The following is an 11,827-nucleotide window of genomic DNA, read 5'->3' on the forward strand; positions in this document are numbered from 1 at the left end:
CCGGGCCGTGGGAGCGCGGAGCAGCCGCGCAGCCGGGGGTGCGCGGCAGGAAGGGCCCGACAATGGGCCTCGGCGCCGGCCCCCGCCGCGCTCCGCAGGGTCGGGCGGTTCCGGCAGCTCCCGGGGCGCTCGGCGCGTCCCGCCCGGCGCACGGGACCGTGATCCCGGTCACCTTCCCGAGCCCGCGCAGCACGTGCCTGGGCCGTGTGCCGGGCCCGGTGCCACCAGCGCCCCGTCGTTGCACCGCTCCGCTCCTCCCCCCGCCCGGGCGGCAGCAGCCCCGCGGGGCTGCGCGGGGCCCCGGGCAGTTTGCCAGGACACGGCAGAGCCAGCGGCTCCGCGGGCTCCCCCAGCAGCCGGACGCGGCGCCGGTAGCGCTGGGCTGTGCCGCAGCCGGCGCGTCCTGGCCGGTCCGGGCCCGCGGGCTCGGGGCGCGGCCGCAGGAGCAGCCGCTGCCCGGGCGGGTCTGTGCCCGCAGTGCTGGGGGGCAGGGGGGAAAACGCCGCCCAGCGCCGCGCGGGGCCAGCGGGGCCGCACCCACGCACCGCACGCTGTTCTTTGAGTTCTTTATTAAATAGTTTCCAAAAAAACAGAAGCAGAAAGACTCAGAGCTACCCTGTCCCTCCCCGCTGGTTAAAAACTACAAACGCTTGTCCCCATGTGCTGCAGCTGCCGGCACGTCCTGCCCAGCGCCCCGGTCCTTCCCGGGGTGTCGCGGTCCGTGCCGCGCTGCTCCCCGCGGACGCGGCTCCAGAACCACGGGAAGGGGCAGCACGAGGGTCTTGCGGGGACAGAATGCGGCCGCGCTCCCCCTGCTCCCGCAGACGCTGCAGAGGCCGGAGAAGCTGCGCGATGCTCAGGCGCTGCCCCAACGCCACCACTCACCGGCGGGACGCACCCGAACCAGCAGCCACCGCCTGCTCCGCGGCGCTCTGCACCCAGCCGAGGCACCGGCTCCCGGCTTCTGGGGGCTCACGAACACCCCGACACCGCTTCCCCCTCCCCGCCCACCCCTCACCCAGCAAGTTATAAAATAGGGTTTGATTTTTTGCTTTTTCTACAAAGACAGTGGTGGGGTTTCCTTTGCAACAGCAGAACAGTCTCCCTGCGAGGTAGAGAGTTAATCTCAGGGCTGACAGATCCTAAATTCAAGCCAGTTTCTCCTAGTTGAGGTAAAATTCAGTAGTTTATAGCAAGTTTTGCAATGCCGGAGGGCCATCAAGATTCCTCGTTGCCGGAGTCATCCTCATCGCCGTAACAGCTGTCTGCTTCCTCCTCCATCTCATCATCCTCGTAATAGTCGTCATAGAAGAGGTCTGAGCCCTCGTCTGGGGCCGGAGTCTTGGTCTTCACGCAGTACTCGGCCAGCGTGGTGGGGACCTTCACGCCGTCCCGCTCCGCGTCCACCTTCGTGCCCAGGACTTGCTTCCTGGAGGGGGAGACGCGGGGGTGAGGACGGAGCTTTGTGACCCAGCCCCGGCTGGGGTTCACCCACCCGCGCAGACGGGCCGAGCTCACGCACCTGATGATGTCCGTGTACTCCCGGTCCTTCCCTTTGCTCTCCTTCCACTTGCGGTACATCACGGACGCGTCCACGTTGGCTGGGGAAAACGTGTTGGGCTCGTTCAGCAGCGAGATCACGCTCAGGAGGATGGTCCTGGCAACCAAACAGGCGCAGGTAAGAACCGCAGCGAGTCAGAGCCGCCACCGGCCTCGGTGTCACCATGCGGATGCGTCCCAGGGCTGGGGGACCTGGCGCTGGCACCGGTGAGCGCGGATCCTGCCCAGCCGAGCAGCCTGGAGCGCGGGGCCCGGCGGCGCGGCTCCGCCAGGCTCCAGCTCTTCAGTGAAGCCGCAGCCCCCATGCCCTTTGCGAGCTCCGGGCACCCCCGCGTCCCGGCGCCCCCGCCCGCAGCTCCGCTCACCGCACGTTCTGCGTGGGGTTCCAGCGCTCGGACGGCAGCTCCCCGCTCTGCGGGTCGTCCACCGGCGGGTGCAGGATGGAGATGCAGACGTCGCCGGTCTGAAAGCGCAAGCGAAACGGGACGGTCAGGAGCTGCTGTGAGACAACCCCAGCCCCTTCTCCGGGTCCCCAGGAAGGGGCAGCAGAGGTGACGGTCCCCGCTGTGCTGAGGGAAGCGCCTGTGCTGCCGTGAGCTCGTTAGCGGCATTTCCAGTGCCAGGCACTAACTGCCAAAGGCGCCAGGGACAAAGGCCGGCATTGCCAGCCGGTACCGCCGCGGCAGATGGACACGTGTCCCCCGCCTGACTGAGATGTCCCACACCATCCCGGGCCACCCACCTCGTAGATGTTGGGGTGCCACATCTTGGTCAGGAACCTGAAGGCAGGAGGAGAATAGGGGTAGTCGATGGGGAACCGGAGACGAGCCTGCAGGGAAACAACGAGGAGAAGCGAGCGTCAGGCTGCGAGATGGACGGGAAGGAAACCACAGATCCCCCAGCAGCGCCGGCAAACAGGACCCGGTGCCACGGGCGGCTGTGCCGCTGCCGGCGTGGGCGACGGCCGCAGCGCCAGCGATGACCTGCTCCCCACTCAGCTCACGGGGACGCAGCGTCAGGCGCTCAGTGCTCCGACCAACACGCGGAACCTCTAAAAATAGCCCGACACAGCTCAAAACAAGAGACCGAGTGAGAACCAGCCGCAGCGCGTAGCTCAGGTGCTAAAAATAAAAGCACATGAAGATGACGGCGCAGCCCGCGGCCCCAGCGCGGCAGAGCCGGCACCCGCTGGCCCAGCCCGCGCGGGTCGGGCAGCCGAAGAGCCCGGCCCGCTGCCGGCTCAGAACACACCACGACTCCAGAGCGTTTCCTGCTCCCCCAGCTCACGCACACGCGAACGCAGGCGCTGGGTCCGCGAGGGAAGGCGCGAGCCCCCCGGCCGCCGTGGGCAGTGACCCGGGGTCGCTCCCCACCCCACGGACCCACTCAGGAGCCAAAATGCAAACGGGGCTTCAGATGCTTCTGGAATTGCAGCTGGGACAACAGGCGACACCGGAGCCGGTCGCTGGCAGAGCCGTTGGCCGGCGGGTGCCGGGGCAGAAACGCGTCCTCCCCGCTGCCCGTGCACACGTTGGGTTTATGGCGAGCCCGAGGGGCCCCGAGCGCGGGGGGTCCATCCTGCACGACACCCCCTCACCTCCCCGCCCGGCCCCTTGTCCGGCCGCTCCGAGCTCCGCAGGACGTGGGGTGGGAGATGAAACGCCAGGCGGGGTCTGGCCGCGTTCTGTGTGTGTGCGGAGCCCCAGCAGCCCAGGGCAGCACAAACGCGGTGACGCGGGGGTGCTGGGCTGCGGCCAAACAGCTGAACTTGGCAGAATAACCCGATTGTTGTGTCGGAACAGAGCAGGCAGAGCCACCCGCAGGGAGCGGGGCAGCAGCCCTGCTGTGCCGCACGCAAACGGCCGGCGGTGCCGCAGGCTGCAGGACTCGGCCCCTTCGCGCTCCTCTTCTGCGGAAAGTGCCACTCGCTGTCACCGACAGCGCCGGGTCTGGAGCTCCCGGGCACAAAACGGGAGCGCAAGCTGCGGAAAGGGTGAGGGTTCAGAGGGTCTGTGCCCAAAGAGGCGACGGAAAAAGAGGCGACTCCGCTCCAGCGAGAGATCCAACCCGACTCTGAAGCACCGGACCCGCCGGCCACCTCTCCCGGGAGCAGCAAACCGCCTGGAGTCAGGCACGGCTGAGCCGCCGGTGACACGCACGGGTCACCCCGGCCCTGCCAGCAGCGCGATGGGCACAGAGGAGCTGGCGGGGGAGGAGGGTGAGAAAAGGAAGAAAACAGCCCCGGGGGTTGCGCAACGCCGGGAGGAGCTCACAGACGCGTCCGCCCGCCGCCCCTGCCCCTCAGAGCCAAACAAACCGCAGCGGCCGCTCCGCAGGCGGCTCAAGCGTCTGCACAAGGAACCTTTTGTCTCTTCTTCCCGGTTTGGTGGCGACGCCGCGGGACCCTCCTGGAGAGGGGATGCTGGTGCCCGATCCCGCTCTCCTGCACCCAGCCCGGGGCACCCGCAGGCCGCAGGACACAGAGCCCTGGGGCGGCCAAATCCGCCTTCTGACCAGGGGAATCTTTGCCCGATTTGGCAGCAGCACCAACCCAGCTCTCCCCGGCCCCATCACCCCGGCGCCGCTGTCACCGGCCCCAGGACCCACTTCAGCCCCACCCCCGGGCCCCCTCCCTGGGCCCCCGCCCTTCCAAAATCGCTTCCCAAGGCCTCCGCCCCGGCATCCCCAGCACCCCCTGCTCCAGCTCTGCCCCCCCGAGCCGCATCTGCCACCACACACCTCGGGCCCCCGCTCCCCCTGCCATTCACCTTGAAGTACCCGCCCTCGTAGTAGGTGTTCGGGGGGCCGAAGATGGCCACCTCCCAGTTGTACAGGTCCCCCTCGTCCACCAGGTTGACCCGGAACCCTTCCACGGGCTCCTCCTGCAGCCCTTTGAGCTCCAGCAGCAGCGCCTTCTGCGAGCTGGGCACGAGGGGCCGCGCCATGACGAGGAGCCGGAGTAGGCCGCGAGTGAAGCCGGGGACTGGCGTAAGCGCGGCGGCCGCTGCGGGGCGGGGGACGGCGGCGGCTCCTGCTGCTCCGCGGCCGCTCCGAGCGCAGCCGCGCGGGGCACGGCGGGAGCTGTAGTCCGCCCGCGCGGGGCGGGGCCAGCGCAGGCTCCTCCCACACGGGGCATCTTCCGCCTATCAGAGCGCACGATCTGTGCAGGGGGCGTGGAAAACAACGGGCCCCGCCCCGAGCGCTCTCGTCCTATCACAGAGCGCCGCCGGCCCGCGGGGGCGGGGCTTTTTTCCCGCCAGCCCCTGCGGGAGCTGCGGTCACATGGCGGCGCCGCCGGTTCAACGGCGTGTCCCGGGGCTCCCGTGAACCCCGCCCAGCAAACCCAGCGGAGACCGGGCCGGAGCGCAGGCCCCGGGCTTCCCAGCCCTGCCCACGGGAGGCCCAGTGCACCGACCGACCCCCCCCCGGGCTGACGGGGGTCGGTAATACGCGCTGCTGCTTCACGCTCCCGTACCCCCCGCCAGGCGCTGCCCCCGAGGATCGGAGCTGCCGCAGTTCATCCCGCACCACGTGCCTCCAGGCGGTAAAGAAATTGGCCGCTAACAAATAATAAAAAGCTTTAATGTCTTACAGTAAACCATTAGTTGCACAGTTTAAATAACCAACACAGACACATTCAAATAAATAACTCACGTTTCAACATGCATCTCTATTCAAAAACAAACAATGGCCTTGGGGAACGGGGTTTGTCTCGTCCTGAATTGCAGGATCTGTAGCTTTGATCTCCGGTGATAGAGCGGGGATGGTTCACTGCCTGCAGCTCGGCTGCAGCACAGCCCTGCTGGCCAGGTTTGCTTCCCAGCCATTGCTCATCGTCTGTGTTTAATTAAACATGTTGCTTAATAAAATAAGGCTTTATCTCACACTCCAGATCAGCCCCGTATTTACCTGCAACTCCTCACAGCGGTAGGTAGACAAACATCACCCCTATGTCACAGACAGGTGTGAAACAAACCCCAAAACAGAAACAAAGTTCCTGCTGAAGCTGCAAGACACGACGTGGCCAGGGCCGGGAGCAAACGTGGGGTGTCTGCAGCCCCAGCCCCACGTTTACTTCGTTCCGGCTCATTTCTCTGACCACGGCTGCCGAACAGCTCGCAGCCCCCCCTGCGAGTCCCCAGTTAACACCTGAAGATCTGCCAGCAGCAGCCGGACCAGTGGGGGAGGCACAACGGACAGGGTCGCGTCCAGCACCAGCCTTGGAAACGGCAGGGGCGCGGTAACGGGGAATCTCCCATCGGCAGAGCCGGTTCTGCCAGCAGCGCCCAAGCGGCCGCGGCGCTCGCTGTCCGGCTCAGTGCTCGATCCGGGGCCCTTCGCGCCAGCGGCTCCGCGGGGGCACGGCGGCCAGCGTCACTCAACGGGCTTCACTCTGGCGACGAACAAGGCGGTGGCTCTGCGCAGGAACTCCTCCCGGCTCATGGCGCTGCCGCGCTGCCGCTCGCGCAGCGCCTGGTCCATGGCCAGCGCCAGCCGGTCGGGGCCCAGGCGGGATCCGGCTTCCAGGACGCGGGCGGGCCGGGGCCCGTGCCCGGCGCCCAGCGCCTCCTCCAGCGCCCGCAGCACGGCCTGGCACACCCGCCCGTCCGCCGCGCCCGAGCCGCCGCCCAGGACGCCGAACAGCGCGTCGGCCTTGGCGGCGAACTCGAGCAGCACGGAGCAGGCCAGCACGCCGTACCGGAACACGGGCAGCGGCACCGCCTCGTGGTCGCGGCAGCGGACCCGCCCCAGCAGCGCCGCGGCCGCCTCGGCGGGGGCCGGCCCGCGCTGGCAGAGGCGCCGCAGCAGCTCGCTGTACAGCCGCCCGTCCACGCCCGCCCGCCGCCGCCCGCCGGCGCCCAGCACCTCGTAGGCCGCGCCGGCGTTGCTGTCGAAGGCCGTCCTGTCAGACACGCAGAGACACGCGGGGTCGCCGCCGCCCACCCGAACCACAGCTCCCGGCGTGCCCCGCGCGCCCGCGCGGCGCCCCGGGGCTGGCGGCTGCCGCGGGGCACGCCGGGAAATGTAGTCCGCCGCCCGCCCCCCGCCGCCGCCCGCACCTGTGCGAGTGATGGGCCAGGCGCACGTACCACAGCGCCCGCGCCAGGCGCTGCGGCGGCCCCGGGAGCTCCGCGGAGGCCTCGCCCGCCGCGGCGGGGCTGCCCAGCACCAGCCGCTCGAAGTAGTCGGCCAGGAAGGAGACGGGCTCTTCGGGCCGCGCCTCCAGCACCTTCAGCAGCGCCTCCCGCACCATGACAGTGACGCCAGCCCGCAGCAGGAACTCCGTCTCGCTCCCCAGCCCGCCGGCCGCCACCCGAGCCGGCTCCGCCAGCCCGCGCTCCGCCAGCCCGCTCCCCGCCGCCGGGGCGCCCGCCGCCCGCCGCTTCTCGTACGCCGCCATCTTGGCTGCGGGCGGCGAAGGCCGGTTCCGGCCATTTTGGGCCGCGCTTCCGCCGGAACAGGAAGTTCTTGTGCCGCCATCTTGCACACTGGCAGCCAATCGGTGGGCGGGAAGGCTGACGAGAGCGCTGCTATTGGGGGAGGCCGCGGGCCGCCATCTTGGGCATGGGCAAAAGAACCGCCCTGGCGGCGGTGACGCGGCGGAATGTTCCGGCCGCCATGGCTACTCCGGGCAGGTGCTCCGCCCTTAGTAACGGGACGCGCGTCGGTCGCTGCCCGGTGACCCGCCGGGACCTCCCGCGGGGCCGGTGCCGGTGCCCGCGAGGGGCGGCCCCAGGCCCGGCCGAAACGGCGCCAGCTCAGCGTTCAAACCGAAACAGCCCTTTATTTCACCCGTGCCCGCGGGATGTCCCGTCCGCCCCCGGGCTGCTCCGCCGCTGCCCGTGTCCCCGCAGCCCCGCCCCGGGCAGCCCGGCGGGTCCAGCCCGGCGGGTCCCGCCTCCCCGCGCCGGGCCGAGCGGTTCCCAGCGCCAGAGGCCGCGGGTCGGGCCGCGTCTCCCGCCGCGCGCGGGTGACCCTCGGCAGCAGCTCGGGGCCGGGCGGGGCCGCTCCGCGGGGGCTCCGGCAGCTCCCGGACCCGCCGCTCCCGGATCCACCGGCCGCTCCCCAGCCCGGGGCCGCGAGCCCCGCAGGGGGCGACACGGGACCGGTCCGGGGGCAGCGCCCGCCCCTAGTGCAGCTCATACCGGGACCGGAACCGTTTGCACAGGTAGCGGGACACGATGCCGGTCACGATCAGTCCCGACAGCGACGCTGTTGTCCCCAGCGCGATGGCAGCGCCTGCAGCCGGTGCACCTGCAGGGGCACGAGAGGGACGCGGTGGGAAAACCCCCAGCACCGGGCGGCACCGGCACAGCGAGGGGCACGGGCACGGGGGGCGGCTGCGGCCGCCACTCACCGTCCGACACCGTCAGCTGCAGGGTGGCCACCGGCGAGCGCTGCCCGTGCAGGACGCACTGGTAGCGGCCCTGGTGCCAGGGCTCGGCACGGTCCAGCTGCAGCACGGAGCTGCTGCCCGCCGCCTCCTCCCGGTACTGCCCGAGCGCCGCCGGGGTCCGCAGCCAGCGCACGGTGACGTTCCCGGGGCAGCGTGCGCGGCACCCGATGCGCAGGGCCCTGCCGCGCGTCCCGCGGGGCGGCAGCGACCAGACCTGCAGGCTGCAGGGGGGCGCGGGCCCTGGGGACAGCTCCGTCCCGTTGGCGGTGCTGGGGAGCGTGGCGGTGGCGGGGGGGGCCGTGGGACGGCTGCTGACAAGGGCCAGGGCAGCGGGACGCTCCGTGGGCGGGGGGTCGGCAGCCGCTCCCAGGCTGCTCACAGCGCCAGGCCCCGGCACGGCGGCGGCCGGGGCTGCGCTGGGGTCACGGGTGGTGACACTGGGCTCTGGGGACAGCGCTGTGGTGGCCACAGGCCCACGTGTGCTGGGGCTCCCGCTCATGGCTGCCGCTGTCCGGGGACTCTCGGTGGAGGTGGCCACGGGCACCGGCTGCTCCGTCACAGCTGCGGACACAGCAGTCACGGGTGGCCTCGCCGCAGCACAGAGCTGGGCAGAGGCCTCTCTGGCACGGTGTCCCCATGGGGACAGGGACAGGGACGGGGACAGGGATGGGTACAGGGATGGGGACAGGGATTGGGACAGGGATGGGTACGGGGATGGGTACAGGGATGGGGACAGGGATTGGGACAGGGATGGGGACAGGGACTGGGACAGGGCTTTGCAGAGCAGTGCAGAGCGGCGGCTGCTCCGTTCAGCCGTCTATTTCAAGCAGTGCAGGGCAGGGGGGGCCATTTCCAGTGCACAGACCCGTGTCCCCTGGCACTCACCCCCCGCGCTCGCCGCCAGCGCTGCCGCCCGGGTGAAGGTCTCCGTCCCCACACGCAGTGTCACCTCGCACCTGAACTCCACCCCTTCTCCCACCTCCTCCCAAGACACCGGCAGCGTGGACACGATGTCAAACAGCTCCTCGTCCGTCTCGGTGACATCCAAGTCCTCCGCCTTGCCCAGCGCCCGGTCCCCGCGGTGCCAGGTGAGGACCAGCCCCCGCAGCGGGTACACGCCGCGGGCCGAGCAGCGCAGGGCGCCGGGCGCCGGCTCCAGCCGCAGCGCGTCCGGGAGGGCTGCGGGGCAACCGCGGCGTCAGGTTTGTCACCGCTGCCCGCAGGGAGCGAGGGGGGGGGGCTCTCACCATACACCTCGAGCGGCACCGTGCGCTGGTGCTGCCGCCCGCCACACGTGCCCTGGCAGATCCTGTTGCCCGCCGTGGCGACCGTGGCGCTGCCGACGTGCAGGACGCTGTGGGTGGGGAAGGAGGTGACGCTGCCCGGGTGGGTGTCCAGCCCCCGCCACTGCACCGTGCCCCCCGCGCAGCGCAGGGAGCAGTTCAGCTGCACCGAGCCCCCGTACGGCACCACCGCCTCCCGCGGCTCCACCACCAGCTCCTCGCCGCGGTGGCCTGTGCGGGGGAAGGAGGAAACCGCGGGGTTTGGTGAACGGGACAAACACCAGAAACTGGGCACCTGTTCCCATTTGCTGGTGCGGCGGCAGCGCCATCCCCTCGCCCCGGGGACACCGCCTGTTAGCGACGGGACACGGCGCCCGCCGGCTCAGCAGCGAGGGGACCCGGGCAGAGCAAAGGACCGCGGGTGACACGGGGTTGGGGTGGGGGTGGCTCCCAGCCCCCCAGCGCTCACCGCTGCAGCCCCACGGCAGGACGAGCAGGAGGAGGAGAGGCGCCGGCTCCATCGCTGGGCAGGGCGGCCGCGTGGGCTGCTTTTCCTTCTTTCCCTCTTCCAGGGAGCGAACGCCGCAGCCGGGGCCGTGTCCGTCTGTCCTCCAGCCCCGTCCTCAGCCCTTCTTAAGCTCCGCAGGAACCGCCCCGCACCCCCCCGGCCCGTGACCTCCCAACCGGGGGTATTTCCAGAAGGACGTTCCTGATTGTCTTCCAAGTTCGGCTCTTGCACAACAGCCAGCGCTGCCGCCGAGGGCCGAGCGCGGCCCCACGGCCACGGAGGCCCCGGCCCAAAGGGTCCCCGTGGGGCTGCAGGGTCCCCGTCACCCCCAGGACGTGGCCGAGGTCCCGTCCCTTCCCCGGGTCTCCCCGGGCTCCACCATCCCCTGGGAGGCCCTGGAGAACCAGCCCTTGTTGTGCCTCGGGCACCAACAGCTGAAGGAGCCGCTGCGGGGCTGCGTGCAGTGTCTGTCTGTCTGTCTGTCTGTCTGTGTGCTGAGGGGCCGTCTTGGACCCCCGTCCCAAAATCGTGGCCAGGATGGGCAAGACGTCCAGCCCGGGCTCAGCAGAGCTGCAAACAGCTTCTGTCCCCAGAACAGCGTGTTTTCAGGGGTGTGTTTTCAGGGCTGTGTTGACCCCGGTGCTCCGGGGAGGTGGGTTTGACGGCACAGGAGCAGAACGTGTCGCCGTGTGGCAGGTTTGGTCACATCCCCGGTGCCGGTTCTCTGACCGGGCAGCTCTGGCGTGGCCTCCTCGCTCCCGCCCCGCTCTCCAGGGCGAGACGGGCACAGTCCTGCCCCGTCCATCCCGCCGGGCACCGGCTGCGGCCGGGGTGGCGCTGAAGGGCCGGGGGGGGACGTGTGAGCCCCGCACCCCGTCGCAGGCGATGGAAAATCATTGCGGCCGCTTCCCGTCCGGGATCTCTCCGGAGAGCAGCTCCGGGCACTGCGTCGCGCGTCCTTTCGGGACGCCGGGTCATCAATCCTGGGAGGGAAGCGCTCTGTCAACAGCCGCCGTCCAATGTGCACATTCAGCTGAAGCGGGTGATTAATGGCTCCAGGGTTTTTGTTCCTTCCATCCTGTGTTAACAGAGCCGCTTCCCGGAGTTTCCAGTGCCCGCGGCACACCCGGCTGGGACACGCGCGGCCGGGACACCCCTGCGGTTTCGCTTTCCCGTCGCGCTCCCATGGCCCCGACGGCACGAGGCCGCGGTGACGGGCGAGCAGAGACCCCGGGGTCGATCCACCACCCACAATTGTCTGCGGACAGGAAAGCACCAGGCGACGAGCCGCTCCACTGCGGGAGGATCGTTCGCGATGCCACCAAGTGAGAGCCTGAGGAAGGGAAACGCCGCCCGCACAGACCGCGCTCGCTGCCGCGGGATTTCGGGTCAACATGGTTAAAACACGATTCCCCAAGCCCCGGAAGGTGCCCTGGCCGGGTCTGGAGCCGCTTCCAGCAAGGCCCTTGTGGCCAGGAAGCCAATGGGACCTGGGGTGGGTTAGAAGGGGGTGGTCAGTAGGTCAGAGAGGTTCTCCTGCCCCTCTGCTCTGCCCTGGGGAGACCACACCTGGAATCTTGTGTCCAGCTGTGGCCCCTCAGTTCCAGCAGGACAGGGAACTGCTGCAGAGAGTCCAGCGCAGCCACCAAGATGCTGCAGGGAGTGGAGCATCTCCCGTGTGAGGAAAGGCTGAGGGAGCTGGGGCTCTGGAGCTGGACAAGAGGACACTGAGGGGGGACTCATTCCTGGGGATCAATATGGAAAGGGGCAGTGTCAGGAGGATGGAGCCAGGCTCTGCTGGTGACAACCAGGGACAGGACAAGGGGCAATGGGTGCAAACTGGAACACAGGAGGTTCCACTGAAAGAGGAGAAGAAACTTCTTGGGGTGAGGGTGGCAGAGCCTGGCCCAGGCTGCCCAGGGGGTTGTGGAGTCTCCTTCTGTGCAGACATTCCAACCCGCCTGGACACCTTCCTGTGTCACCTCAGCTGGGTGTTCCTGCTCCATGGGGGGATTGCACTGGGTGGGCTTTCCAGGGCCCTCCAACCCTGACACCCTGGGCTCTGTGATCCTGTGCTGG

At 69.6% G+C, this 11,827-nt stretch overlaps 3 protein-coding genes across 3 annotated transcripts; all 3 read right to left on the bottom strand.

The window, feature by feature from the left end:
* Nucleotides 1–552: 552 nt before the first annotated feature.
* Nucleotides 553–4,628, bottom strand: CDC34 (cell division cycle 34, ubiquitin conjugating enzyme). The gene is made up of 5 exons (XM_080359414.1): nucleotides 4,329–4,628; nucleotides 2,303–2,389; nucleotides 1,926–2,023; nucleotides 1,523–1,657; nucleotides 553–1,429 (listed from the first exon to the last, which is right to left on the bottom strand). The coding sequence occupies exons 1-5, from the start codon at nucleotides 4,503–4,505 to the stop codon at nucleotides 1,219–1,221; spliced, it is 708 nt and encodes a 235-aa protein (XP_080215540.1). The 5' UTR covers nucleotides 4,506–4,628; the 3' UTR covers nucleotides 553–1,218.
* A 515-nt stretch (nucleotides 4,629–5,143) lies between these two features.
* On the bottom strand, nucleotides 5,144–6,976 carry TPGS1 (tubulin polyglutamylase complex subunit 1). Its single transcript, XM_080359434.1, has 2 exons — nucleotides 6,621–6,976; nucleotides 5,144–6,463 (listed from the first exon to the last, which is right to left on the bottom strand). The coding sequence occupies exons 1-2, from the start codon at nucleotides 6,959–6,961 to the stop codon at nucleotides 5,935–5,937; spliced, it is 870 nt and encodes a 289-aa protein (XP_080215560.1). The 5' UTR covers nucleotides 6,962–6,976; the 3' UTR covers nucleotides 5,144–5,934.
* A 575-nt stretch (nucleotides 6,977–7,551) lies between these two features.
* Nucleotides 7,552–9,831, bottom strand: MADCAM1 (mucosal vascular addressin cell adhesion molecule 1). Its single transcript, XM_080359206.1, has 5 exons — nucleotides 9,710–9,831; nucleotides 9,205–9,471; nucleotides 8,843–9,136; nucleotides 7,919–8,518; nucleotides 7,552–7,815 (listed from the first exon to the last, which is right to left on the bottom strand). Exons 1-5 carry the CDS (start codon nucleotides 9,759–9,761, stop codon nucleotides 7,691–7,693), a joined length of 1,338 nt encoding a protein of 445 aa, XP_080215332.1. The 5' UTR covers nucleotides 9,762–9,831; the 3' UTR covers nucleotides 7,552–7,690.
* Nucleotides 9,832–11,827: the final 1,996 nt, after the last annotated feature.

Source organism: Nesoenas mayeri (assembly GCF_963082525.1).
Source record: "Nesoenas mayeri genome assembly, chromosome: 25".
NCBI lineage: Eukaryota > Metazoa > Chordata > Aves > Columbiformes > Columbidae > Nesoenas > Nesoenas mayeri.

Excerpts from the sequence above, each read along its gene's own strand:
- MADCAM1 (XM_080359206.1), bottom strand. The coding sequence starts at position 9,761 with ATGGAGCCGGCGCCTCTCCTCCTCCTGCTCGTCCTGCCGTGGGGCTGC. Across the intron at positions 9,472-9,709 it reads CCTGCCGTGGGGCTGCAGCG|GCCACCGCGGCGAGGAGCTG; the intron begins GTGAGCGCTGGG and ends TCCCCCGCACAG. Across the intron at positions 8,519-8,842 it reads GCTGGCGGCGAGCGCGGGGG|CTGTGACGGAGCAGCCGGTG; the intron begins GTGAGTGCCAGG and ends CTGTGTCCGCAG.
- CDC34 (XM_080359414.1), bottom strand. The coding sequence starts at position 4,505 with ATGGCGCGGCCCCTCGTGCCCAGCTCGCAGAAGGCGCTGCTGCTGGAG. Across the intron at positions 2,390-4,328 it reads ACGAGGGCGGGTACTTCAAG|GCTCGTCTCCGGTTCCCCAT; the intron begins GTGAATGGCAGG and ends GTTTCCCTGCAG. Across the intron at positions 2,024-2,302 it reads GGCACCCCAACATCTACGAG|ACCGGCGACGTCTGCATCTC; the intron begins GTGGGTGGCCCG and ends TTGCGCTTTCAG.
- TPGS1 (XM_080359434.1), bottom strand. The coding sequence starts at position 6,961 with ATGGCGGCGTACGAGAAGCGGCGGGCGGCGGGCGCCCCGGCGGCGGGG. Across the intron at positions 6,464-6,620 it reads CTGGCCCATCACTCGCACAG|GACGGCCTTCGACAGCAACG; the intron begins GTGCGGGCGGCG and ends CGTGTCTGACAG.